Source organism: Cupressus sempervirens, chromosome 6 (genome assembly GCF_028749045.1).
Source record: "Cupressus sempervirens isolate cs-2001-9-10 chromosome 6, ASM2874904v1, whole genome shotgun sequence".
NCBI lineage: Eukaryota > Viridiplantae > Streptophyta > Pinopsida > Cupressales > Cupressaceae > Cupressus > Cupressus sempervirens.
The window spans coordinates 603662041-603689235 of record NC_143123.1 but is presented as its reverse complement, the minus strand read 5'-3'; the positions used below and the strand labels follow the sequence as shown (position 1 = coordinate 603689235).

The 27195-nt window shown below is 35.0% G+C and overlaps 1 protein-coding gene across 4 annotated transcripts in view; it reads left to right on the top strand.

Annotated features, from left to right (window-relative positions):
* The window catches only part of LOC149553691 (uncharacterized), a 122661-nt gene extending 109185 nt beyond the window's left edge, over window positions 1–13476 (top strand). For 2 of the 4 annotated variants that reach the window (XM_089789069.1, XM_089789068.1), the window contains exons 6-8: window positions 12188–12249; window positions 12628–12724; window positions 13007–13476. In XM_089789069.1, the coding sequence (XP_089645195.1) occupies window positions 12188–12249; window positions 12628–12724; window positions 13007–13057 (210 nt within the window). In that variant the 3' untranslated portion in view covers window positions 13058–13476. Of the gene's footprint in view, window positions 1–12187; window positions 12250–12627; window positions 12725–12990 lie in introns of all 4 variants that reach the window. The other 2 variants (XM_089789071.1, XM_089789070.1) reach the window with 1 other exon arrangement.
* The last annotated feature ends 13719 nt before the right edge of the window (window positions 13477–27195 follow it).

The window sequence follows — 27195 nt, the reverse complement described above, 5'->3', positions numbered from 1 at the left end:
ACGTTTAAAACTCATTTTGGGCAAGAGTAACATTGGATTTGGAGCTTGCATTTGATGTTTAAAACCCGTTTTGGGCAATTGTAGCAAAAAATGACTATTGAAGGCTGTTTTTCAATTTCCAAAACTCGTTTTTGGCCTTAAATAGAAAAAAATGACTTGGTTATTGAATGCTTTTAGAGATGCTAAGCCTGTTTTTGGCATTGAACAAAAAATACCTTAGTTTTGGCATGCATTGAGCTTTGCAAAACCTATTTTTGGGTCTGTTTATAAAAAATGACCCTATCTCTGCATGTAAGTGGAGTTTTAAACCACGTTTTTGAGCAAAACCAGCAAAAACATCCAAGTGAGAGGCTGTATTCTGGATTCAAAAGCCCATTTTGAGCATTTTTCATCAAAAATGGCATATAGGGCATTGAATGCAAGTGTCTTGTGTGTAACTGCAAGGAAGAATCCCGTCCTTTGTGCAAACATCTACATTTGCAGGTTTGAAAAATTCTTCTTTGTTACTATTAATGTCCATTTTATTTCTCAACCATCAATACTTGTCAAGAAATTATTATTGACTTGAATTTGCCTTAATTTATCAAGTGGATTTATTCAAATTCCTTGCCTATATAACAATATCTTGAGTTCTTTTGCTAAATCTGAAATCTGAAATCTTTTGGATTTGATACAGATTTTCTTCAAGATTTTGAGAGATTACTTCTTCCCTTGCCTTCTCAAGACAAGAAACGTCTTTTGGTGCAAGTTAGGGCTTTTTTAAAAAAAAATGTTCTTTTATATGCAAGTCTTTCATTTCTGTTTCAGATTTGCATAGTTTTATTTTTGTTAATGATCCTTCTACATCTGTCTAAAATTTCTGCAAGTTGTATATTGAAGAAGCTCTTCATTCTTGTATATGTAGTTGGGATTAAAAATGCCATTCCAAACATTGAGTCACTTCCAAGAAGTAAGTTATGTGTCTCACATGCAAGTGCAAGATTAAAGCCCACTTTTATTATTGTTAATGATCCTTTTACATCCATCTAAAATTTCTCCAAGTTGTATATTGAAAAAGTTCTTTGTTCTTGTATATGCAGTCAGGATTAAAAACATCGTTCTAAACATTGAGTTACTTTCAAGAAGTAAGTTACTTGTCTCACATGCAAGTGCAAAATTAAAGCTCAGTTTTAAGTGCAGATTAATTTCATGCTTTTATCAAGGCTGCAAATGGATATGAAAATCTCTTTTGTGAGTTTAAAGTGCTTGTCGATTAACTTGTAATGGGACAGAAAAAAAACCTCACTTGTGCATAAATAACCTTCCCATTTGTATATATACACATATGCACCTCATTCCCTTGCTCAAAGCTTGTTGTCCATTCATATGCGATACTCCCAGAAAACCCTGTTTTAAAGTTTTTTTCCCCTTTTACAAAGATAGTTTTACCTTAATTTGTTTATTCTTCATTGCTTAAAAATCCTCTAATCATATCCAACATGCATAACTCCAGATATGCAAAGAAGAAAGGGGACAAGAGACAAATATGAGCACATAATGGAGCCCACAAGGAGGTGAAAGAATGATTACAAGCATAGAATGCTTTTAAAACAAAAATGGTCAACAAACACTCAAACAAAACAATCGAGAATGCATACTCATATTCCAATTCAAGATGTTTTCACCAAAACCAAATACTTCAAACTCAGAGCATCCTGTAGCAACATGAAGATCAACAAAGGATGATGTAATAGGTGTTGTGTCTTGACAGACACTTGGAATATTTTTGTAATTTTCTTTTAGAAGACTATGTAATGTAAAAAAAGGATGTAATTGCATGTGAATTTTATGTGCAAAGTTGTAACTTGTAATCAGACTACAAGTGCATTAGGTTTTGTATTCTTTGAAGTCAAAGGTAGTTAAGGGTTTTCCCTTATTTTCTCCACCTTTTTCTTGGCCCCCCTTCTATAAATAAAGGAAGGTGCAAATTGTAATTATCATCTATTGGCAATGCAAACAATTTTGTCAATTTGTATTTGCACTCTAAGATTTGAGCTTAGATGTAAGTTAAATGGCTTTCAATAAAAGGGGCAACTTGTTTTCAACCTTTGTGTTGATTCAAGGTGTTATGTGATGACATTTTCTGGATATTGATTGTGACTTTTGGAGCTTTGGTCAAGAGGGATTGGAATTCGATTGTGCAGACTTGGAGATGCCTATTGCATTCAAAGCCAATTTGAATTTTTGAATATTTGTGTTGTAGGACAACAAATTGTTATAGTTTCTATGGCTGCAATTACTTAGAGTTGAAGACTGTTGAAGTTGACGACTATGTAATGTAAAAACAGGATGTAATTGCATGTGAATTATCATGTGCAAAGTTGTAACTTGTAATTAGACTACAAGTGCATTAGGTTTTGTAGTCTTTGAAGTCAAAGGTAGTTAAGGGTTTTCCCTTATTTTCTCCATCTTTTTCTTGGCCCTCCTATAAATAAAGGAAGGTGCTAATTGTAATTATCATCTATTGGCAATGCAAACAATTCTGTCAGTTTGTATTTGCACTCTAAGATTTGAGTTTAGATGTAAGTTGATGGCTTTCAATAAAAGGGGCAACTTGTTTTCAATCTTTGTGTTGATTCAAGGTGTTATGTGATTACATTTTCTGGATATTGATCGTGACTTTTGGAGCTTTGGTCAAGAGGGATTGGAATTTGATTGTGCAGACTTGGAGATGCCTATTGCATTTAGAGCCAATTTGAATTTTTGAAGATTTGTGTTGTAGGACAACAAATTGTTATAGTTTGTAGTGGCTGCAATTACTTAGAGCTGAAGACTATTGAAGTTGATGAAGGATCAACCCCACAGCTCCCAAGAATCACCTGCATGCAAACACCTATCACAAAAAGAGAGAAGCAAAAGCTAGGGAGGCTAGAATTGCCAAATCCATAGATGAGACATTCTTGATTAGCAAAAAGAGAGATTGCTATTATCAAAAGTGAATTAATGTATTATTACAAAGAGATCAATCCTTATAAAAGAGATCAAAACTCGAAAAGGTAAAACCTAGGTTGCATGGTAATAATTAATAAAAAAAGTAATTATTATATGGTCAAAGTTTAACTTAAGTAAATTAGAGATAATAAGTGACTTAATAATTAAATCAATATGATTTAATTAATAAAAAAATACTTTATTACTCTAACACCCCCCCTTGAGATAACCTTAGGGAGTAGCTAAAACCCTAGAAACTACTACTGAAAGAAGAATTGGGTCCGGGCAACAAGGTCTAATGAGGTACCCAAGTACAACCAAATCTCTAAAAAGAGGAGAAATAGAGAAAACCACATGGGAAAAACCCTACTCCAAAAAGAGATGGAAAGAATGTTCCAGAAGATAGGAACAAAAGGATGATCATGAAAAACACTACTGAAGCATAAAGCTGCAAACACAGCCAAACTACTGATTTGAAGAACCTCCACTATATAGAACATGACCAAGTAGAAAAGACTGGGTCTGAAGAGCTAATCAATCGAAGATGGAAGGTATCTTCATGGCCTCCAAAAATAGGAATGAAAGATTTTCTATATGATAAATAACCCATCTCACCAAAATGGATAGGTATCTAGCCATTGCAATTGCCTAGTACATAGGATCAAATACTGAATACGTAGCTCACTCCAGTGAACCAAGAAAGCAATAGAACCAACATAACAGAGACTTTGGGCTTCAATTGTGGGTATATTTTTATTAAGTTTGAGAGTTTCTAGTAAGCGAATTTGTGCCATACTAGTTATCCTGATTAATGAATCCTCATTTGAGACAAGTGCAGGAGAATTTGGATGCCCGTATTTGCTTCACAAAATATATACGTAAATTGTTGTCTTTGTGTTGTTCGTATGTCAATCTCAAAGCCATCGTATTATTGTAGCAATAGATACCTTTTGTTAAGTTGAAAGTTGTAGTTGTGTATGAATTGTTCTTGAAAAAAGAGGAAGTGATTAAGAAAAAATACCCTTATATTAATTTCAATTAGGTCTCTTTTGAAACCACCTATAGTAAGAACGAAGCCTCCCATATTGCTAAGAGGAGAGAAATCTCATGAGACGTTGCCTAAAATCACAATTTTGTAAGTTGTGATTTCAATGACTTACAAAAGTCTTAGCCAACACAGTTGTTGATGCTTAAAATGAGTTTTGGATCTTGTGAGTGCAAGTGGAAAGAAAAAGAAATTTAAATGCAACTATAATAGTGATGCCATCATTTCATCAACACACTCTACATCTAAGATCTATCATTGCATTAATCCTAAATGCCTTGGAAGTAGCTCAAGGTTGTGAATTGCATTAATTTTCAAGTCCAAAATAAGACATAGAGTTGACACAATGTCTAGAGCTCCCAAATCAAGAAGACGACGAGCTTAATACAAGCCTGTATCAAGTGGAAAATCTATAAAAGAAAATATCACTTACATCAGTTCTAAGGACCTCAGAAGAAATCATCAATGTATTAAAATATACAAAAGAAAAGGAATAAGTGTGATAGTACGGAAAACAACAACAAAGAATCCCATGAACCTGATATGCAAAGTGCTTGAACAATAATTTCGAGTTCAGGAACCTTCCTCTTTGTTAGGTTCTAGGGCCAATGTAATTGTTAACAACCCTATTGTCAATGTATTTATATAATGTAAGAACAAGAAATCCTCTTCTTACTCATCCTTTTAATTTCTTTCTAAGCACTTTGATAAGTATGACAGTTACCTCTTTAGAAAATTTGATTACAACAATCAGATATTCCCCTCCCATACCGTACGCTACTAAAACAACTCCAACATTCCCATCTCGTTGACTTTAGACTATAGAACCCTATGTTCCTATAATGTCCCCTTTTTTGGACATTAGAAATATTGAATTCTTATTTATATAATGTTAAAATTGACTACGAGAGCGTAGACTCAAATTATTAAAAGGTCAATTTAATGTTACAAAGAGAGAAAAAGGTCAAGGAGGAATAACATGAAATGCTAGAGGGAAGTTGAAGAATCACAAGGGAATAGGACAAAAGTTAGAAGGGAGTCGAAGAGTCTTAGTTTGTGTATTAAGAAAGGAAAGAGGCTCATTCCAGGACATGCTTGGATTTGTTATTCATATTTCTATTCTCTCTTGTGAGAGTATTTGGAAAGCTTAAACCTTCAGCTAGTATGAGGACGTAGCCCCTCGTGCTAGAAAACAGTGGACACAAACCCATTATCCGGAGAGACATTAGTTTAGGTGTTTCATATGCGTTTATAGGTTCTTATTCTAGTATTCCAAATTGACTGTTAGTCTGTATCTAAGATTGGGTTTTCTGGCGTTGATTGTTGTATTGTTGTTGTATAATGCAATAATGTGTTTATGGAGTTGTACAAGAGTTTTCTGGTTTTATATTGCTAGTTTGTAACATACTTTCATATGTTCAAATCCTGAATAGTATCTTGGAAAGACAGTTATTTTCTTGTGGAGAATCTACTAGTTTTATTGTTGTATCATATTATATCTATCTATGTTGAGTTTAAATATTATATTTAAGAAGTTGGTTAAATATCTATTGGGATTTCTACTGGTTTCGATTGTACCGGAATACATCTGCAATGTTTTAGTTCTGAATTTACAGTTGAAAGAGAAATCTAGTAAATATCCGGTTCGGGATATTTCAGTTCCCCCAAGTTTCTTGGATGGGGACGGTAGGGGATAGTAGGACAGATTTCTAGGATGGCAAAATTTTTTGCCTACTTTGGGGACGGAGGGGAACAACAAATGGGGATGGCTATATACCAATAGGGAAAATGAAAATATATAGAAATTTTAAATTTTTATATGAAAACATGGATAAAGCATGTTCTTATATATATAGAACCTTAAAAAAAAAATCAACAGAATTCATATGCCAAATTTGTGTTACTTTGAGAGTCAAAGTCTAATTTGTTCTAGAAGTCAAAGTCAAAGTTCCCTAGGTGTCCCCAAGTCTCTAAGACATTTATGGGATAGGGACGATTGAAAATATACAAGGGATGTGCCCCTGGCTAACACTAGCAAAATCAATTTATACCATGCAAGTCCTAGTAGGCATGGTGGCTGATATATACTAAGCATTACTAACTGATAAAACTGGAAGCCTCAAGGAAATGCTACTCCCATGCATGCACCTAGCATCAACCCTATTGAAGTTTATTGAAGTACACCACATAAGCCACGAAATTCAAGGAGACCATTGTTCATATTGCTTTGGCCAAAATAATCAATATGCTCAGAAGCCTTTTAAAAGTAGTTGAGCTCTAAAGCTCTTACTTAGGACGTAGTCCTCACCTCTTCAATCTGATGCCCAAAAACTTGCAAACCAGCAAAGACAACTACAAGGCCATTATTGAATTCTTTAATCAGCAAGAAGGGAAGGCAATGTTGAACAGGTTGAATAACTAAGACGGGGGGTGAATCAATTATTGACAAACACTATCTAAAACATTTAGAAACTTACAATAGATATAAACATGATAGTTCAAAACCATCAACATAATAAACACCAGAATTTACATGGAAACCCAAACTGGGCAAGACCATGGAGAAACTAATTCTAATGAATTGAACACCAGGTAAGGTGATTTTTACAATGGCTCACTGCTAGTTTACTTACTATTGTTTGGCTCATTGTTGGGTGGTTCACTGCTAGATGGGCTAACTACCCATTGATACAAAGAATGGCTCACTACCAATACTATTAGGCTTATAGCCAAAATTTAAGAAATGAGAATTGAATCCACTTCTCAAGTCACTGTCATTGACACTTTGCAATAAAGAAATGATATAAGAGTTTGCTACCGATTGCATCAACTTACAAGATCATCAACACACGAATCCCACCTTGTCAAATACATGCTTGCTTCACATATTACTTGCATACAAGCACCATGCATACATATAAACAATTAAGATCATCTCCTTTCTTATACTACTTGATACCATCATCCAAGTTGGCCTAAACCAATTTGAAATAGGTCACACTGAAGCATTCCCATAGTGGTAAGAAATGAAATGTTGACCCACTCAATTCAATAGGCCTTGTGTCTGCCAACACGGAACACCATCTTCAATACTTTGGGTACCGACATATATGAATAATGCATTACTCGGCAATTATTGGGACCAAAACATAAATGAACGCACTCCAAATAGAACTGAATGCAAACAAATACTCTACCATATGGTGCACAAAAAATAACACCATCACCGAAATGGATAAGCAAAAATATTTAAAGCACATCGTTCGGTGGACACGTCTACCGATATGATACACACATTAACCAATACTGGAAAGCAACTGTATCCTAAATCAATCTCCTCTATGCATCGGATATGTTGACATCAATGACAACAACATGAATAGCATCAACCTCGCATTCTAACATGCATGACATTGTGACCAAAATGCTTGAACTGAATATAGGTCATTCACATTGAAAACATTCAAATGCTGATCAAGGAAGAGGTAGAGAAAGGGAGAGAAATGGATGTAGGGAGGGAGGGAAGGAGGAAAGGTACAACATAGCAGGAGAGTTCCAAGTTTTCTCAATGTTAATCAAATTATGGAGGCTATAAACAAATATGAAATAAATGTACGAGCTTTTTAAATACGGCTTTCTTTGATTCTTGTCTTCTATAGGATAATTGAAAACCATGAAAAACATAACCATAAGTTTTAGTGGCATATAGTTTAGAAGAATGCAAATTGAGTTCTTAAGTTAATGTTCCCTAATTGATTAAAAGAAAGCAATACAAGTAGCTTTTAATTCACAGAAACTAAAAAAGAGCCAAACTTCTTACTGTAATCAATTAGATGAAATAATTGAGACATTTAAGTGACTGCTAGTTGAGTGCATAACCTTTGTTCACTGCTTACAAGTGTGGAAGCAACCATTTGCAAGAACTACTTCAGGATTGTTTTGTCTGAAGAGAAAAGTAGTTGCCAATTGATGACTGTGTTACCAGGTTCTACATGTACCTGGTGTGTAAATTTATTGGATCCTAGTATGCATCATGGTCCAGGTACGTCCTAGGTAGGCTTTGTTTACTACCCATGACTATGGGTTCTTTTATGGTGCAGGCTGGGGGAATCTAGGACCCATAGTACTCGGACATATTTCACTACAAAAAATTGATTTAAAGAGGGAGAACAAACAAAGACTGGAATTAAACTAAATGTAGCATTGTCAAAGCCAGAACTGAAGGGATGAATCGATTTCTTTTCTTTTTGCTGATTGGAAAAGCAGATCTTCTGTTATTGTTTAGATAAGGGTATCATGCACTCTGCCCCCTGGATCCCTTCTTAAAACCCTCTTTTTACTTCTACTTACAAGACTTGTTCATTATGCCTTAATTGGGCAATTTGTGACTTTGGTGTGAACAAATAAACTTGCTGAAGTGTGTTAAGTACCCCCAGCATGTTCGAAAAAGCATGATAAGTTTTCTTGCAACAGTTTTTATATATTCTGCAATCGTAAACAATATCAGATGCATTTCTACGTGAAGTGAAGAAGAGTTTGATAGAAAGTGAGTGTAGCATGGCTGCTGCTAAATTATTGGTATTACATGAGGTGAGGGGTTATGGTCATGCATCTGGGATGCCCAAAGGATTTGGTGCTCCTGAGTTTGGTACAGTGCTGCCTTACGCCACTGGCACTTATCTCATCAAATTTCTACAACTGGATTAAGCTCTCTTTATACTTTAATGATTAATCCCCACAAGTATGAGTCCTTGATTATTTTACGAAAGTATCTGGACTAAAACCTATGCCCATTTTTCTATATTTTTAATATTTATATAGAGTTTGTATCTTGTAGAGATGTACCCATCTGTAACAAGCCCAGGTGATGTTTTTGGCAAACTGCCATACCCAAACCCAGACTGGTAACTTAGATTGATGGTGTAAATTGAACTAAAAATTTTGAAAATTGTTTGCGTGATCTTGTTCAGTAGCTTCATACTTAGTATAATGAATAATCTTTATACATCTGTTCACCTTGAACTTGTTTGTGGTTTGCATCTTCCAAAATCCAATAACTAAAGGAGAAGATGTAAACTAGTTTTCGGTTTAAGCCTCTAATAGAACAATATTTAAATTAGAAGCAGCAAGATGGGATTTTATTTGTATTCTTTATAGTCTTGACCTCAAGCTAGTGTTTGGAGTGTTTATTTTGTTTCCCCTCTATATTAGAATCTATGCGCCATGAACTTTTGGGGACAGGGACATGTTTCCAATACAGGTATGTTTCATAGCCAATTTTTGGGGTCGACTTCTAAAAAAACAGAGGAATTTCTACTTAGACAGAAAAAATTCAAATATGCATATAATAACATTGATAAACCATTCACCATAGACATTTTAAAAGCTGAATACATTGCGATTTAGCAAATTAATGAATTCAAATACTTTCATTGTAAAAATATGGTGTACAGTTGTACATAAAGCAGAAATGCTCAAAGTCTCCAAGTTTCATACATTAAATAACATAAAGAGAACTCCAACTAAAATACTAAACAGTAAATAATATCATAGAAGTTTAAATCCATGATCAAATGTCCATAATAATCAAAATCAATAATGTATCAACAAATAATATATGCCAAATATATGGCTGTCCTCTAGGAATCAAAATCAAAGTCAAGCCAGCCTTTGAGTCACTGATAGCAGTAGGATGAGAGTCATCATCTAGTGGAACCCCAAACGATCCTCAAGGTGTGGAACAACATAGGCTGCCATATGAAGCAGGGTGTTCATAATGTTCCACCGTCATGTCACAATGGGCCTAATATGCTCCTCATAAAATCCCAAAGTAGGGTCCCTGCTATTAGTTACATGCTTTATCTAACCAAGCATTCTATCAAAGGTCTCATAAATCTCTCAATGTCTTGGAGAGTCAATATCAACATATCTAATGACTTGCACTTCTTCCATCCGGTGTTCTTGATTCACACCACCTACTCCACTCAGCATTGACCACCATGGATTGTAGGGCATCTTGGATCTCAAGCATCCTCTTCAGAAAAATAAAGTAGCTAGCTAGCATATCTAGCCTTCACAGGCTTGAGGAATTCTTTCTTGGAAAATGTCCTAAATAATGCAAGAGATTTGTGATGCACATCTCTAGCCACAAAAACCATAGCCCTTATCCAATCAATTTTTCCAATGTCTTTCGAGGTGTTGTTCAATGCATATAGACAACACGGGGTCCAACAAATTGTGCTTATAAGCACTTTCTACCATTAATCCAGCTAAGTTACACAACTGAGCTGAATCAATGACTACTTGCACAACATTTGCAAGTCCAGCCTCTATAGTATCTTTCAAAATCTGAAGTTGGAAGGTTGCATCCTTCCTTTTCCCGGAACGATCTATAGCTCTAAGAAAATAAGAGTTTGGTGTTGTATTGACAATAAGATTTATGGGTGGTTGATGCTCAATATCAGTCTACCCATCCATGATGATGGAGCATCCTTCACTCAACCATGTTTGTCTCATATCTTCCATCAAAAAGCTCACTTTTGTATACTCTTTATCAAGAACGATGGTGGGTAGTTTTGTCTCTAGGTAGCAAAAACGAGGGACCGACAGCATACATATCTTTGTGCATTTGTTTATAATACAAGGAATGTTGACACATGGAATGGTATATCATAAGCAAAAAGAAACCTACCAATAGATGCTTCAGCTACCTCTTTTGCTTGCAAATTAAATAAATCAACAAGGTTGATTTCTTCTTCTTCCCTATTAGAAAGTTTTTTCCCTTTCCAGTATAAGTGGGAGTAATCTGGCACTTTCTTCCCTATTAAAAGGTTGACTCAAAGCTTGCATACTAGCTTCAACATTCTCTATTGAAGTCCCTCTATGTGCAATCTAGTTGCCTAAATTTTTTCTACTTGTGCTATAGCTTTGCAACCTTTGACCCCTTGACCAAATGTTCACAAAAGATGCCAACAAACTCTAAATGTTCACAAAAGATGCCAACAAACTCTAATATGGCCACCATAATAATATTCTTTGCACAAATGACACTCCCATTCCCTACTATCCCCAGATTTTTTGCTTATTTTTGTCTAGGCTTGTGGCAAATTGAACAAGAGGTTTCTTGGGATTCAATGAGCCTTTTGCATGCTTTTTGAGGTCTTTGGAAGGGCAGTCAAATGGGTTAGAGGATGTTGGTCCTGCTACATTCACACTAGTTGAAGTAGAAATCCCTCATATGGCTGCCCTAATACTACATTTTGTTCTTTGAGTTTCTTGAATTTCCACATCAATGCTATCACTGCTAGAACTCCCCTCACTCTCACTACTGCTGCTCATGATCATGAAATATAAAACGCTGCTGCAAGTTGAAAAGAAAAAGAACAATTCACTCAAAATGCCCTCTCTATATGTTGCACCAAATGTAAAATGAAAAAAATTGGCCATAAGCAAATGGAAGATGAAATGCGTACTTGGAATGAAGAAGACTTTATGCCAAACCCTTCTCTTGCGACTCAAAAATGAAAACTTTCTCGCTGCTACTCTTTGTTTTTCTTCTTGCCAAGAATGGTTGAAATGAAGAAGACTTTACCTTTTTAGTCTCCAAATAGGGTTTCACAGTTTTGAATTGCCTGTTTTTACCCATGTGAGGCCTGTCAAGCAAATTTTTAAAAAAACTTACTTTTTCATAGCCAGCGGACAATTTTTTCTCCTGGAAATTTAGGGACAGCATGACTTCTTGGGGATGGCTAGTCCCCCAGTCCCCTCTCATGCTGGAAAAAACATTTCATTTTCTGCAAAAATGGAATGGCTTTGGGGACAGGAAATTCCCATCCCTGTACGGCCCCCAAGAAAGGTGCGGCGGAAATTTGCCAGGGGACAAATCCCCGTGGTGCACAGGTTAGTATTATTTCTGATTTTTAGGCCCATTGACCAATTTATTATTTTTGTTATCTCTGAACATTTAAAATCTCTTTGTTTTTTTTTGTCTGAAGTGCATTCATATGCTAAATATTTCAAACGAATGATATAACTAATAGTTGACTGATCTTGCCACTGCATTACTTAACACAAGAATTCAATTCTATCAGAAAATTTAGTGAATGTCTATTCTTCATGAAATGTTATTCACTATTTGTTTAAATGATAATTTTTCATTCTTATGTCAAACAGATACGAGAGAACATTGACCTCTTCTGTCAGGCTCGAAACAACATTTTTACAATTTTGAATGAGTAAGTAGCATTAAATTTGAGTTAAGTTGTATAAAGCTTTAGTCGTAAGAAAGAAAATGTTGAAATAGAATTTCCCCTCTGAATTTTTTCTACATCTTCCTGCCATTCAAATTTAAACATATAATGCCCAACAATTGCAAGTTTTATTTGTTTCATTTGTTCACTTCCCAGGCAGTGATAAAAATGTTTACATATAAAGCCCTATTGCAAAAAGCTACATCTTACATTCATTACAGTAACATTGCTCATTTCAATATGCATGATATATTCACTTCTTTCCTGTGGTACTATGGCTGGTTGTTTTGTTCAATTTGAGGACTGTAAAGTACTGACTGGCCTAATTCTTTAAAAACAAAACAATAAATTCCATTTGTGCAGTATGAAAGATATGCCTGGAATAATGAGTCAGATGCCACCTCTTCCTGTTAAGATAAATGAGAGTCTTGCAGATTCAATGCTTCCAACACCACATCAGGTACCAACTTGATTGCTAGCATTCCTTTTATAAGAAAGTATAATTTTCTTGCATTTTGACTGGAAGAAAACTCTAAAATCTAATATTTTATCATGTCTGTAGTCAGTTTTAATAAGGTGTGTATTTTGTGATGGAAGTTTCTTTAAATTTCGTTAATTCTATTTGCTGAACATATGTTACTATTAGACAAATTCTTTTAATCATTTCATATTTATATTTTAATGCATCTCAAGGAAATTTAACATACATCATATATTGTTGGGTAGGGTATGCTATATGCAGACCATTGTACTGGATAGCTTAAATAGACACGTGAAGCCAGAAATGAGATGAAAGATTGTCTATGGTGAAGGAAGGTTGACAGGGTCCTGTGTAAATGTATGAACCCACAGAGCCAGTACATTTCTATATGCACGCATGGAGACCATGAGCAATGTATGTTCAGAGTGTTTCATAAATATGGAATTCGAGAAAATGGTATATAGTTGGAAGGAAGTAGCAATCAACATTGTTGAAATTATTGAATTAATGGTTGCTTGTTGAGGTTGAGATCTTAATTCCCTGGAGTCAATCTGAAAGGTTCTTGATTGAAAGAGCTGAAGTTTTTATTCTGTCATGTATAATGGATGCAAACCATCTATGTTATGTACTGCATGAGATGGAAAATAATTTTAGAAATGGGAAAAGAAGACATGGTTCTCATGGTGTTCACTGAATTTTGTTTTAGTAAATATGGGAAGTTTTGGAATCAATGTGCTACATTCTCAAAATGTTTATAGTTTGCTAGTCCTTTTGAAGAAATTTTAAAATAGTCCTCAAGTATTACTTCATGAAATGGTCAGAGAAAATATTTGATGCCTTCATAATGCATGATAATAGATGTGATGCATGATTCGTTGTTTATTATCATTGAATTTGTTTCCCTGTTGATGATAAAATGGCATCTTCAGATCAATCTGTATATTATGTGGAGTTTGAACTTTGAACATAGAAAGTTGCTTCGGATTAGCTCAGTGAAACATTCTGGGGTGAGAATTTTTTGTTTGCATAATAAATAGGTGCATGAGAGAGACACAGGCAACTATACAGACTGGATACTCGTTTCAGCTATTTGATTTGGATGTTGAATGCTCTCTTTGATAAAAAAATTCAATATTTACGTGTATTTATTTTATACACCGAGTTTTGCTTTTTAATATTGAAATATTCGTTATCTTATTAAAACAAACCTTAAAAGTATTTCATAAAGCTGACAAGAAGATACTTATTAATTGTATTTAGCTGCATAATACTGGCTGAATTTTTAAAAACTTTATTACAAAACCATGGATAACCTTGAAATCAGTTTGTAGAGCGGACAAGAAGATATTATTATATATTCAGTCCATTGGATGATAAAAGACAATTATATGCAAACAAGCTTTTGCATGACATTATAGCACTATTCGCCCTTAGGGTGCCACAAGGGATCTTAGAAGAGGTCTATGACTAAACAGAGTCCATGATAATGTCAAATAGGCTTGGCTTGTTTATGTTCCATATCACCCATGGCACATTCACAGAGATCTCATGGTTGTGACAACTTAGAATTCTTCCAAGCATTTTGAGGGAAGGCTGTTGCAAAACATTGAAAAGTTTGAACGTGTTGCTGGCTAACACCTTTCTATCTCACCTTCCCAGCACCATATCACCATGAAGATGGCAAATATCCAAATGTTGCCAAGGTTGACTCAAGTATCCAACTTCTAGGAGCCATAACTCTGCTATAAAAACTCAAAATCAAGTAGCATTTGTTTGAAATAGCAAAATTTTTGTAAAACAAATCCAAAAGTCTGCTAGAGGGGGTTGTTTGGTAAATAGTTCCACTCATTTATCCATACAGTTAAAACAGTCCATGCCCTCCAAGGTATCACCATATTGATAACTTAAAGATAAAAATATTGGCACCAACATTGACTTTTCAGCCTTTTAGGGCTAATTGATTTGAGACATCCTTTGAGTGCCATTTCCAATTCTCTCATTTCTTCAAACTAAATCACATGGTTCGAAATTGAATTTGAGTTCATCGATCACAAAATTTGGATGAAATTCAGTGATGGTAAAAATTCGGAAAAAATGTATGATATTAAATTTACCTCTATAAAATTATTAATTTTTAAATATAAGTAATATATTTACAAAATAGTCAAAATAATTAGACATCGCTAATTACTTAAACTAAATAACTCATTTTTTTAATGGGTGAAAGACTTAATGCTCTATATATTATAAATATCATAAAATTCGAATAAGGCTGGGAAAGGGTAAAAGTGTGCTGAAATTTGAACTTCATGAAGAAAATTCAACCTATCCTGTGACTCAATCTTCAAGCATTGTAGGGGTGATAGCACTGGGTCCTTCCCATGCCCCTCTTTCCAAAAGCCTATTATACTTAATATCCTCCAAAGACATCATCGTGTTAGATAGCTTGACACATCCCGTAAACAGGAAACCTGCCCAAAATATAAATGGGTAAAAGACTTAATGCTCTATATATTATAAATATCATAAAATTCAAAAAAGTCTTGAAAGGGTAAAATTGTGCTGAAATTTGAATTTCATGAAGAAAATTCAATGTATCCTATGACCCAGTCTTCAAGCATTGTAGGGATGATAGCATTGAGTCCTTCCCATGCTCCTCTTTCCAAAAGCCTATTATACTTAATATCCTCCAATGACATCATCGCATTGATAGCTCGTAAACAGGAAACCTGCCCAAAGTATGAATGGGTAAAAGACAATGCTCTATATATTATAAATATCATAAAAAATTGAATAACGCTGGGAAAGGGTAAAAATGTGCTGAAATTCGAATTTCATGAAGAGAATTCAATGTATCATGTGACTCGGTCTTCAAGCATTGTAGGGGTGATAGCATTGAGTCCTTCTCATGCTCCTCTTTCCAAAAACCTATTATACTTCATATCCTCCAAATACATCATCATGTTGATAGCTTGACGCATCTCGTAAACAAGAAACCTGCCCAAAGTATTGCCTTGGTTTATTCCTTAAATAACCTATAAAGTAAAGTCAGAAAAAACAAAAATGACTATAAATATGAAACTATCATCATATAAAAAGCACTTTGAAAAACAGTTGTACAAATTTATACCCTGAAGTTTTTGTTATGAAATGTAATCTTTAAACTATATATAGAAATTTGAATTTGTTTACATATTTCAAACAAATTATTTAGATTTCCACAATTCATGTAATTTTATTTTGGGTTTGATTGTGTGAAGAATTATGTCATCAATGTTTGGATCACACTGATAGATCATATTTTTGCTCGTATTGCTCTCTTTTTCCAATGATGGATCACAGAGCTTGATCGAAAATGCCAATGATAAAAAAAATTCAAACAATCAAATACGGAAAAAGATTACAACATTTCAAACACTTGAAAATTTGAAATGCATATAAAGAATGTAGTTTTTGAGATGTACAAAAGGAGAACCCAATTTGTGGGTTGTAAAAAAATTAGTGAAAAGTGTAAAAGCCCGCTAAAGAGAGTGGCGAGTTTACCAACTAATGGCAATTTTATAAGAAATCGTGAGTGGATTAGGAAGCATGTACAACATTGGAAAGGATTGGTTTTTTTTAACATTTGGCCTATTGGGATTTGGGTGTTGAAGGTTTTACTAGGGCTTTGTTTGTGGAATTCCATCTAGGGACTTGAGCTCCATAGTACATATGATTTTAAAGCTTGTTATTTTGTAATTAGCATTTTTATGGTTTTGTGTATTGTCCCTTGTATTTATCGGGGGCTTGAAATAGAAGTATTTGATAGCTGATTTGTAGGCATTTTTATGTTTCTCTAAGGTGTATGTTGGTGTATCTGTGTAATGGTGTCACTAAAATTGCATTTAGTTCTTGTTGATAATAAAGTTGATTTGTTAGTATTTTCTCTTGATAATGTGCTTTCACTTCTCATCGTTGATTTATGTTTTACACCGTTGCTTGCATTTTTGGAAAACTTGCGCTAAGTTTTATTGCTTCAAATTGTGGATTGTTTTTAACAGTGTGGATTTTTAATAGTGAAATCACACAAGGGTTCTACTTCGAACTCCACATTGTTGTTAATAGGGGGAAAACATTGGACAGGTGCACAAACATGGTTTCCCCAAGGAGCATGGTGTCACTTCTCCAATTGTTGTTGCTCATAGACATAGAAATGTGAATAACTTTGAAGATTGCATAGGTCAACATATTACTGGCATTGACAAAGAAAAGGAGGCAGATTCTATTGTGCATCAATCTCATCCTTCCGCACACATGGAGACTGCTCTAAATTCTTCCACTTTGGATGTTTCTATTAAATTGTTGCAGCTGGGGTTTGCACATCAACTGTTTGACAGAATGAATCCCCCACTTGATATAGTCACATTTCAGTAGATTGTTGATCATTTAGCAAAAGTGGAGAAGGATAATATAACACTTAAAGATATAGTTGTCTCTTTATCCAACCTCTCTAAAAAATTAATTGATCAGGTGTTTAAACTTGAATCTATCGACACAGTGCTTGCACTCACTGAGATCGTTGTTGTATTGAAAACCTAGGTTGAATCATTCTCTACTACTCTCATTTCAGACACTATTGTCATCAAGACTCAATTCGACACGGTCATAGAACAATTTGGGGACTTGGACACCTTCAAGGAACAACAAAGCTAACTAGTGGCTTAGCACACTTCTCTTCCATCCAAGACCGAGCAGAAGGCCAAGTCATGGGCATCAGTGTGTACCACTCCCAATTCTACCCCTCTTGCAAGGGTGGAAAAGATTGTCAGGGGGCAGCTCACCGAGGAGCATTGGGGATGGGCCCACAAACTTACCTCAAGGTTCACGGTCTCCTAAGTTTTACCACTAATCCATTGATAGGTGAACAATCTTTTCTCATGGAGTAGTTAGGCATCATAGATATCACCTTGGACAATTGTTGGGTGGGACCAGATGGGTCTCTTTGATTGTAGTTCCTCTCACTCTCAGACAGATTATAGGCTCTTGGATTGAATTTCCCTCTCCCTTCAAAGATCTTTTTGGACGAGGATCTTACTAGAGCGCAAATGGCAGAGATGAGACATTCTAGGGGGTTACTTGTAGAGGCTAGACGAGCTAGGAAGTGGGTGGTGATCCAAAACCTCAAGGCTATCATTCAAGACTCCCCCCAACAAATGGGAATAGAAACATGCTCCTCTAGCCAAATGACAGTCATGCCAGTAGTCACATGGGAGAGAACATTCCGCTTCTTCTCTCCATGTCAACTGCTAGAATGGTAATGGTACTCTTTGGTCATTACCTGGCCTACTCTCAGATGTGGTTGGTTCAATAGATATTTTGGTGGTTATGGAGACTAATGAGAGTCTAGTCCGCCCTCTCCCTAGGTTCTCAGGCTATCAGTGGCTATCTACTTGGAGATAGGAGGTTCAAACGTCTGGTAGTGTCCGCAGGTGTTTCCTGTCTAATCAAAGATGACCTTGCCAATGTCACGATAGTGGTCTATTCTAAACTACAACTAGGTTTATGTGGATCCAGATCAACCATATTGGTCATATTGGTCACTGTATTAGAGACATGTTTATTGCAGTTTCCTATTTCCTATTGGCTAGCTCTCCTTATGCCATACACAACCCGATTAATGGAGACCCCTTCTCTGATTTGCACAAGTATATCACCAAGTTTTTGGGCTTGGGAGACATCTTCATCCTGGAAGACTTCAATGCATGAACTAGAGATCTTCAAATCCCTCTCCATGATCATTCCTCGGACTCAACATGTACTCAAGAAACTGATCCAACCACCATTGGTCTTTAGAGACACTCTCAGGACTCGCTTGGGCCTCTCTCATGTTATGGCTGCCATCTCCTCCAACTTTGTGAGTTGGTCAATGTGTTGATCATGAATGTCCTCTCCTGCTTCCCAAACTCTAAGCTCTTCACCTACTGGTCTCATTGTGAGAGTGCGAGTGTGGTCAATTATGCTCTTGCACCAACTTCCATAGTCCCTTTGATCAACATCTTCACTGTTACCTGCTTCCCTTTGGCCGATGACTCCATTCACAATCTCCTTGTCTACTTCACCCCCCTACCCCCATCCCCTCGTTTCACCCCAAATCCTTATCCTTAGGTCCCCGTACCACTTTTTGCTTCTCACATTGTGACTGCTACCTTTTCACCCTCCACCTCAGATGGCTTCTCCCCTTTGACTACTTGTCGGTTATCTCCCATGCTCCTGTTTTCAACCTCATTGCCTCTGCTTTATGGGAGTTCGTCCTCCTTTCCATACCCCATCGCATTTCCTCTCATTGTAGCCCTGTTAGCCATAAATCTTACCCTTGAATCAGTGATTTGACAAGGACTACAAATATTTCTACCACTCCCTGCATGCTTCCTTCATAGCACACTCCCCCTCCTACACTTAGTTGCATTCTTCTTACCATTGCCTTCTTCGCTTCAAGAAGCAAGTTTTTGTGGCCTCGTAGTGCAGATCTCTTTGCGACACTCTCTCTCTCAAGACCCAAAAACCTTCTGGCATACATTGTTACGTCACCACTCTCCCCCACCTTCTGCCTTCGACTAGAACTCATTGGTATCCCATACCTCCAGCCTCTATGATATCCCTAGCCAACCACTCACTCACCCTCCCATCCCCCCACACTACCATCTTTTCACTTCCTCCATTGTTGGTGAGGCCATTAGACTAATGAGATGCAATAGGGTTGTTGATAAGGAAGGTTTCTAGGAAGAGTTCTTCAAGCTTGGTACTTCAATTCTTTGTTCTTTTCTTTCGACACTCTTCAACAAAGTGGTTTGCACTAGGTTTCCTGACTCTTGGTCAAGACCCATGATTTATCCTATCTATAAGTTTGGGTTGGTTTCGGACTCCGACAACTATAGGACCATCATGATTGGGCATAACTTTACCAAGGTCTATGCCACAATTTTGAATACTATCTTGTTTGGATACCTCGACAGGAGGTGGTATCATGCTAGAGGATTAGTTGGGTTTCGTATTGATTATCAAACTATGGATCACATCTTCACATCAGAGGCTATCATTGAGGAGGCTCGACATCGTTTTGTGAAAGTCAACAATGTGGTTCTCCTTACCTCCTCTCCTGAGGGGCTCTAGAGACTTATTGATGGATTAGCCTCTTTCTGTGTCCATCACTAGCTTGTTGTGAACCTAGGAAAGACTCGGATCATGGTCTTCAATTTCTTAAAGACCTCTCATCTTCACTTTACCTTGCAGGATCAAAGATTGAGATTGGCTCATCATACACTTACCTTGAGGTTAAGTTCTCTGGCCCCTTATTCAACATGAGGCTAGCTTGCCTACCCAAGGTTGCGAAGGGGATGAGCTCCCTCGTTGTATTGGAGAGAGAATGCTTCTTGCATCACTTTCAAGACATTGAGTCCAAGTTATCACTTTTGGACTCCCTGGTCAGGCTGACAGTTCTTTACATCTTAATGGTCCTTTAGAGTGGGTTGATACATGCCACGTTGTCAGACAGACCACCACTTGGTTAGAGACGATCGAATATGTTGTCATTGTATTCTATCCAAGATAGAGACCAAGATCCATTTCATTTTTAGATGTCCCATCTATTATGAGGTTAGAGTCATGTATCATTGCTTATTCAAAGATTGCAGAACTTTCCCGGCCTTCTTCAACTACCCTGACCAACAATGTTTAGCCCTTTATGTCCGTGAGATTTCGCAACTGCATGACCACACTTTATAGCTCATGTTTCCTTAGAGTCAAGCCTTAGATTAGCTCATCACCGCCTTCTTCCCCCACTATCACCCTCTAGGAGTAGGAAGTGACCAATAGATACACCTACATCGGGACACATCAGATCTGTTAGACCACGTCATGGATTCATCAGGCAATGACATTCTACTCCCAGTGCTACTCGGATTCAAGCTTAGGCCCCTAGTCTCCATAGGTCTTATCCTTTAGTTATAGATTTCTTTGTATCAAGAAAGGATATCTTGTCCTTCTCTCGTCTATTCATTCTCACTTCCTCTCTTTGTTTTGCTGCTCATTCTTTTTTGAACACTATTTCATGCTCCTGCTGGGTTGCTTTTCTATTGTGTTGTATCTTCCAATCCCTTGGACTCTTTTTTGGTCCTTTGTTAAACATTAATATCATTATCTTATCTTATCTTGTCTTGTCTTATTAAGCTGACAAAATATCCTTCGGTGGAACAATAGATAATCATGTTGCTTAAGATATATTTTCTCAGCTAAGGAATGATTTATCCACTCTATTAGATATTTTTTCTGATGTTTTACATGTATATTATATTTTGTTTAATAAAATTCTCTTATCACTTTACATTTCATTTCTATGCTCTTTCAGTATTCATGTTTCATGACTTTTTAGAACATAGATTATATACAAATCTTGATCAGATGTAGAAAAAGAAGGGAAAGACTAGGAACGACCTAGAAGGAAGGTGAAAAAATATAACTTGGGACAAAAAATTGATTATCCAAATATATTTATGTACCTTATGATGTATCAAGACTTAGGTCATTTATCTATTAATAAAAAAATGATTTGTGTTTTGTTTTTTATTAAGGAAAATAGGTTTTGAAGGGTGCCTAAAACCCTTTACAAATCTTATAATTTTCAATGAAGCCCAAACTCAAAAACAAAAAAGCTTAGGTGAGACAGGTCGCCTAACAAAACAAGGAGACTAGGGTGGCCTTACAGATAACACAGTGCACTACTACCACCTAAACAGGTTTTAAACAGGATCCTGAAATCCCATGGTTACAACAAAAGATGTTTAACCATGTCAAACTACAAGACAACAGGTCAAAGAGACTAGGTTATCCAAAACAAAAAGGGACTACCTCAAAAAAGACAAGGTGAGCAGTTGGAAAAGGAACCAAACCTCAAGATTTACTTTTAGATCCCATCTTTTGAGAACATAGAGACATATCAAATGATGGTAAAGAGGGCTTGACCTTTTTTCCTTTTACTTTTTTCCATCCATCCTCCACCATCCCAGTAGCCTTCTGCCAAGAAAAGTCATCCAAACCACAAGCATCCCTCAAATCCCTCACAGCCAAGGAAGAAGTACCACCAACACATGAAAAAGGGCCAATAGCTCCCCGTAGAGCCAAAGTAGCATCAGCCGAATCAGAGACAGCAGTATTCAAAGGAGGGTCAACAATATTGGCTGCCGCATCCCTCACAACAAGGGAAGAAGTACCACCACCACATGAAAGTGGGCCAAGAACACCCCCCAGAGCTAGATTGATTTGTGTTTTGTTAATAATGTGTTCTCTATTACTATTTTTCTTAGCATACATCTATTTTACATAATTTTGTTTATGTTTTATATGAAAGATTGATTACCTTGAGTTCTAGATGTTGGGAAAAGGGCTTTGTGTAGTAATCTTCATTTGGATGGGAGCTTGTATATTATAGTTTTGATCTTATTGCAAGAAGAGATGACAAGCACTTGCAAACTAGATTGGTGAAGTTTTAGACAAACTTTAACTTTGAAAACTCTATGGAGGATATGCTAGATAATAGAAGTTTATGGATTGCAATGCTGAAATGAAAAACTATTATCGCTATATTGCAAGAACACTATGACAAAATGGACATAAGGGGATATCATTAAATTCATACAATATTGTTGAATGTGCGTTAACGACCATTGCAACACTTCTTTGAAAGATATTTGTATCAAGCTAAATCTTTAGTGAACAAAATCTTTCTGAGAAGGAATTTACGTATCCTATACATGGTCAAAGTTGAATCTATGTTTGAACTAGAATGTATTTAACATCGTGGTTATCCAATTGTATTCAAATGGGGTAAAAATGAAGGATCATTAGATGATTTTGTTGAATTTTTTTTGCTATACTCACGGGGCCATCAAGTTATGGCTAGTAGAACATCACCACGCTGAAAATAGATGAAGGGGTGGCATCAATGATTTGTAAAGAGATGTAAATAAGGACTTCAAAATATGCCAAGGATGCCCTAGTTGTTTTCGGTAGATAGAAAGGATAAAAAGAAAAGCAAGTAAAGATCTAAATTTAATGGGAAACCCAAATCTTCCAATAAGTTAAGGCAAAAAGTTTATAAGAAGAAAACAAAAGGGAAGTGAAAGATTTTAATGGTGAGTTTAAGAGTTCTTTAAGGATAGTGGTGATTCTTTTTTCACAACCTTTGATACACATGCATCAAAGGTGCATGTTTAGATTAAATTTGCTACCTCTGTTAACATGAGTTCACATCAAGTTCAATTTTCAAAATATGAAAATATGATGTTGGGAAAGTGTACCTTAGAAATGATTCTAGGTTGACATAAAAAATCTCAAGTAAATTCAATTATTTAAATGTTCTAAGGTGTTTATTTTCTAATGGAAGATTGCAAGATAATGAGAAGAGCTATGATGTTTTGTAAGGGTGTTTGGATAGACACTTTATTTCAGTTAGATGCATGTGCAATTTAGATGAATAAGTTCCATTCATATAGTAAAGAGATGGATAATTATTATTTTTTCCATTGAAGGCAATAACATGGAATATCATAGCTACCTTCAGTGGTTGCTCTTTATGGCCACATAAGGGCATTCATGCTTTAGGGACTAAGCTTTCTACAAAAAACACTATGCTATAGAGAAAGAGGATGAGTTGCAATAGTAAGGTCTAAAGATCTTGAAAATAAAAATCTTTGTTAATGATAACCATTAGTCTGATCTTTTATGGACTATGTGTTTATGAGAAATAAAATATGTTTAGTTTAGATCTAGTTTTCATAAATTGTCTAGGATATTGATGCATTTTGATGTTTTCATTTTATAATGTTCTTTTGATTTCAAAATGTTTTTATTATGTTTTGGTATTTGAATTTCAATAGACACAAGTATATTTCTCTAATAGTAAATTTGAAGTCTTTAGTTGGTTTAAAGAGTTAAGAAGTTAAGGCTCTTATACAAAATCTATTGGTAAAACTAAAGATATTGATGACTAAAAAATGAACAATAAAAAGACATAGGACAGAACCACATCTCTTAAACAAAATGAGTTGTAAAATGAATTAATAAAACATCTGATTAAGAGGGCTAAGAGTATGCATAAGGAGATTACAAATAAAAAATGGTTGGATGTGGTTCATGTGACTTTATTACTTGGTAGATAGGTTTTTTATGTTGGTTTATCTTGATCATATAGTTATGGAGGTGTTGTTAAATAAAATTAAACAAGGTGTCTTAAAGTTTTTGGTTATAAGACATACATGTAAGTGTGTTTAGAGAGAGGTAGTCAAAGTTGAAGAACAATGTTGAAAATGTATCTTCATCAATTGGTATTAATTTAATATTTAAAAATATTTTAAACCCTATGGTTGATTGAGTTTTGTAAAGTAGAAGTTTTATCATTAGAGAAAATTATTTTTGATATTTAATAAACAATAGACATGAAAAGTAAGGTGTGGAAAAGTAAGGAGAGAAAATCTACAAATGAGATGTAGAAAAATTTGTAACTAGATTTTAGAGCTAAAAGTGGCGATCTACATAGATAGGATCCTTAGAAATGAACTTATGCTATTTAACTAAGGATTTGGGCTTTTCATTGGGATGTGTTATAGATTTTACCTCCAAAAGTGTAGGTCAAGGAAGCTAATTGACACAGTTCAAACTTTTTCACATGATCAAAGTTTGGAACTATGCATTTTAGTCTACTTTACACAATTCCACCATATTTGAATGCTATATTTCTTATTGACACACAATATTATTCTTTAAAGGTGCTTTCCCAAGTTAAACCTCATATTGATGTTTCCACTTTTATAACAATGATGATATAAGTTATATCATACTCTTGGTAGGATAGAGGCTAAATCACAATTAAATTGTTGGCTCAAATTATATTACATTGGGATTTGATAATTGTGTTGATGCAATGCTCTTTAGATAAGTCTTTGAAGTGTTGATATAATAGCACGACTTTACATAATAAGAACAATCATAAAGGACACTTGAACATAAGTTATTGTAAACTCAGTGACAAAAGAGAGCCTCTATTCGGCCCCATCCTCATTCATTGTTGTCCATCTTTCATTTGAGGAAGGATCCCTAAATCCTAATCTTGTTTAGGGTGACTCTTGCTCTCTTCTTCATCTTCTTTTTTAGGTTTTGTGCTTTCTCTTTTATCATCAACGTTTGGTGTTCCATTTGGTGCTATCTTCTTGGTTGTAAGCTCCCAATCCCATAGACCCATGTTGTTGTCTCTTGTTGGACATTAATATTATCTTATCTTATGGTGCTTAAATATGATGACACTCAATAATGCTTGATTAGAATGATAAGGTACATTAAAATGCTTTATGAAGAGAAATTATCTTCTATGTAGTTTTCATAAGGTATTTACTATTTTAGGTCAGCTTCTAACAAACACATAGAAATTTTGAGATTGGATCGCAAATTGCAACACTTCTTTGAAAGGTATTTGAGATATTTGTACCAAGCTAATAGTTAACAAAATCTTTTTGAGAAGTAATTTGCATACCCTCTAGATGATCGATAGTGAATCTATGCCTGAACTTGAATGTTTTCAACATGCTAGTTATCCAATGTATTCAATTGGGGTAAAAATGAAGGATCTTTAGATGATTCTATTGAATTTTTTTTGCTATACTCATTGGGCCATCATGTTATGGCTAGTAGAACATCACCAAGATGAAAATAGATTAAGCGATGACATTGTTGATTTCTCAAGAGATGTGAATAAAGACTTAAAAATATGCCAAGGTTGCCCTAGTTATTTTTGGTAGATAGAAAGGATAAAAATAAAACATTTTTCTATCTAAATTTTATGAGAAATCCAAATCTTTCAATAAGTTCAAGGCACAATGTTGGGATTGTGAAAATAGTAGCTAATTCAAGAGAGTTTTAAGAAGAAAAAGAAAAGAAAAGCGAAAGATTTTAATGGTGAGTTTAAGAGTTTTTCAAGGATGGTGGTGATGCTTTCTTCACAACCTTTGATACACATGCATCAAAAGGTATATGTTTTGATAAAATTTGTTATCTCTATTAACTTGACTTCACATCAAGGTTAATTTTCAAAATATGAAATTATGATGGTCGAAAAGTGTACCTTTGAAATGATTCTCGTGCTAGACATAAAAATCTATTTCTATAAGTTGATTTAATTATTCAAATTTTCAAGGTGTTTATTTTCTAGTGGAAGATTGAAAGATAATGAGAAGGGATGTGATGTTTTCTAAGGGTGTTTGGATGAACACTTTATTTCAATGGGATGCACATGTAATTTAGATGAATAGGATTTATTCCTATAGTGAAAATATATGGATAATTGTTATTTTCTCCATTAAAGAAAATAACATGGAATGTCACACTTACTTTAAATGGTTTCTCTATGTGGCCACATAAGGGTGTTCATGCTTTAGGGACTAAGCTTTCTTAAAAAAAAACTATGCTATGCAACAAGAGGATGAGTTGCACTAGTAAGGTCTAAGGACCTTAAAAATAAAATCTCTATTAACTATAACCAAAAGTTTGATTTTTTATTTACTTTGTGTTTATGGAAAATAAAATATGTTTAGTTTTTCTCTAGTTTTCATAAATTGTCTAGGATAATGATACATTTTGAAGCTTTGATTTTATCAATGTTCTTTTGATTTCAAATTTTTATGGTTTGGTATTTGATTTTTAGTAGGAGACAAGTATATTTTTTTAAGAGTAAATTGGAAGTCTCCAATTGGTTCAAAGAGTTAAAGAGGTAAGGCTCTTATACATAATCTATTGGTAAAATTAAAGATATTGAAGACTTTAAAAAGGAAGAATAAAATACATAGGACAATACCATATCTCTTAAACAAAATGAGTTGTAAAATGAATTAATAAAATAGTGATTGAGAGGGCTAGGAGTACGCATAGGGAGATTGCTTACAAATAAATAATGTTAAGATGTGTTCCATGCTACTTTATTACTTGGTAGATAGGTCTTATATATTGACTTATGTCGATCATATGGTTATGGATGTATTGTTAGATAAATAAAATTGAATAAGGTGTCTTAAAGTTTTTGGATATAAGAGATACATGTAATTGTGTCTAAAGAGTAACGGTCAACGTTGAAGAACAATCTTGAAAATGCATCTTCATCAATTGGTATTGATGTGATATTGAAAATATCTTAAACCTTATGGTTGATTGAGTTTTGTAAAGTAGAAATGTCATAACTAGACAATCATTTCTAATATATTATAAACAATAGAAATGAAAAGAAAGATGTGGTTCAACTACATCTAAAAGAGCTAAAAAAAATTGGATGTGGCTATCCTCCCTATAAATTTTACAATTGACCAATTTTCAAAAAATTGAAAACATCATTATTTTTTCTAAAAATTTCAGCATTTGATCTTCATTATCTACAT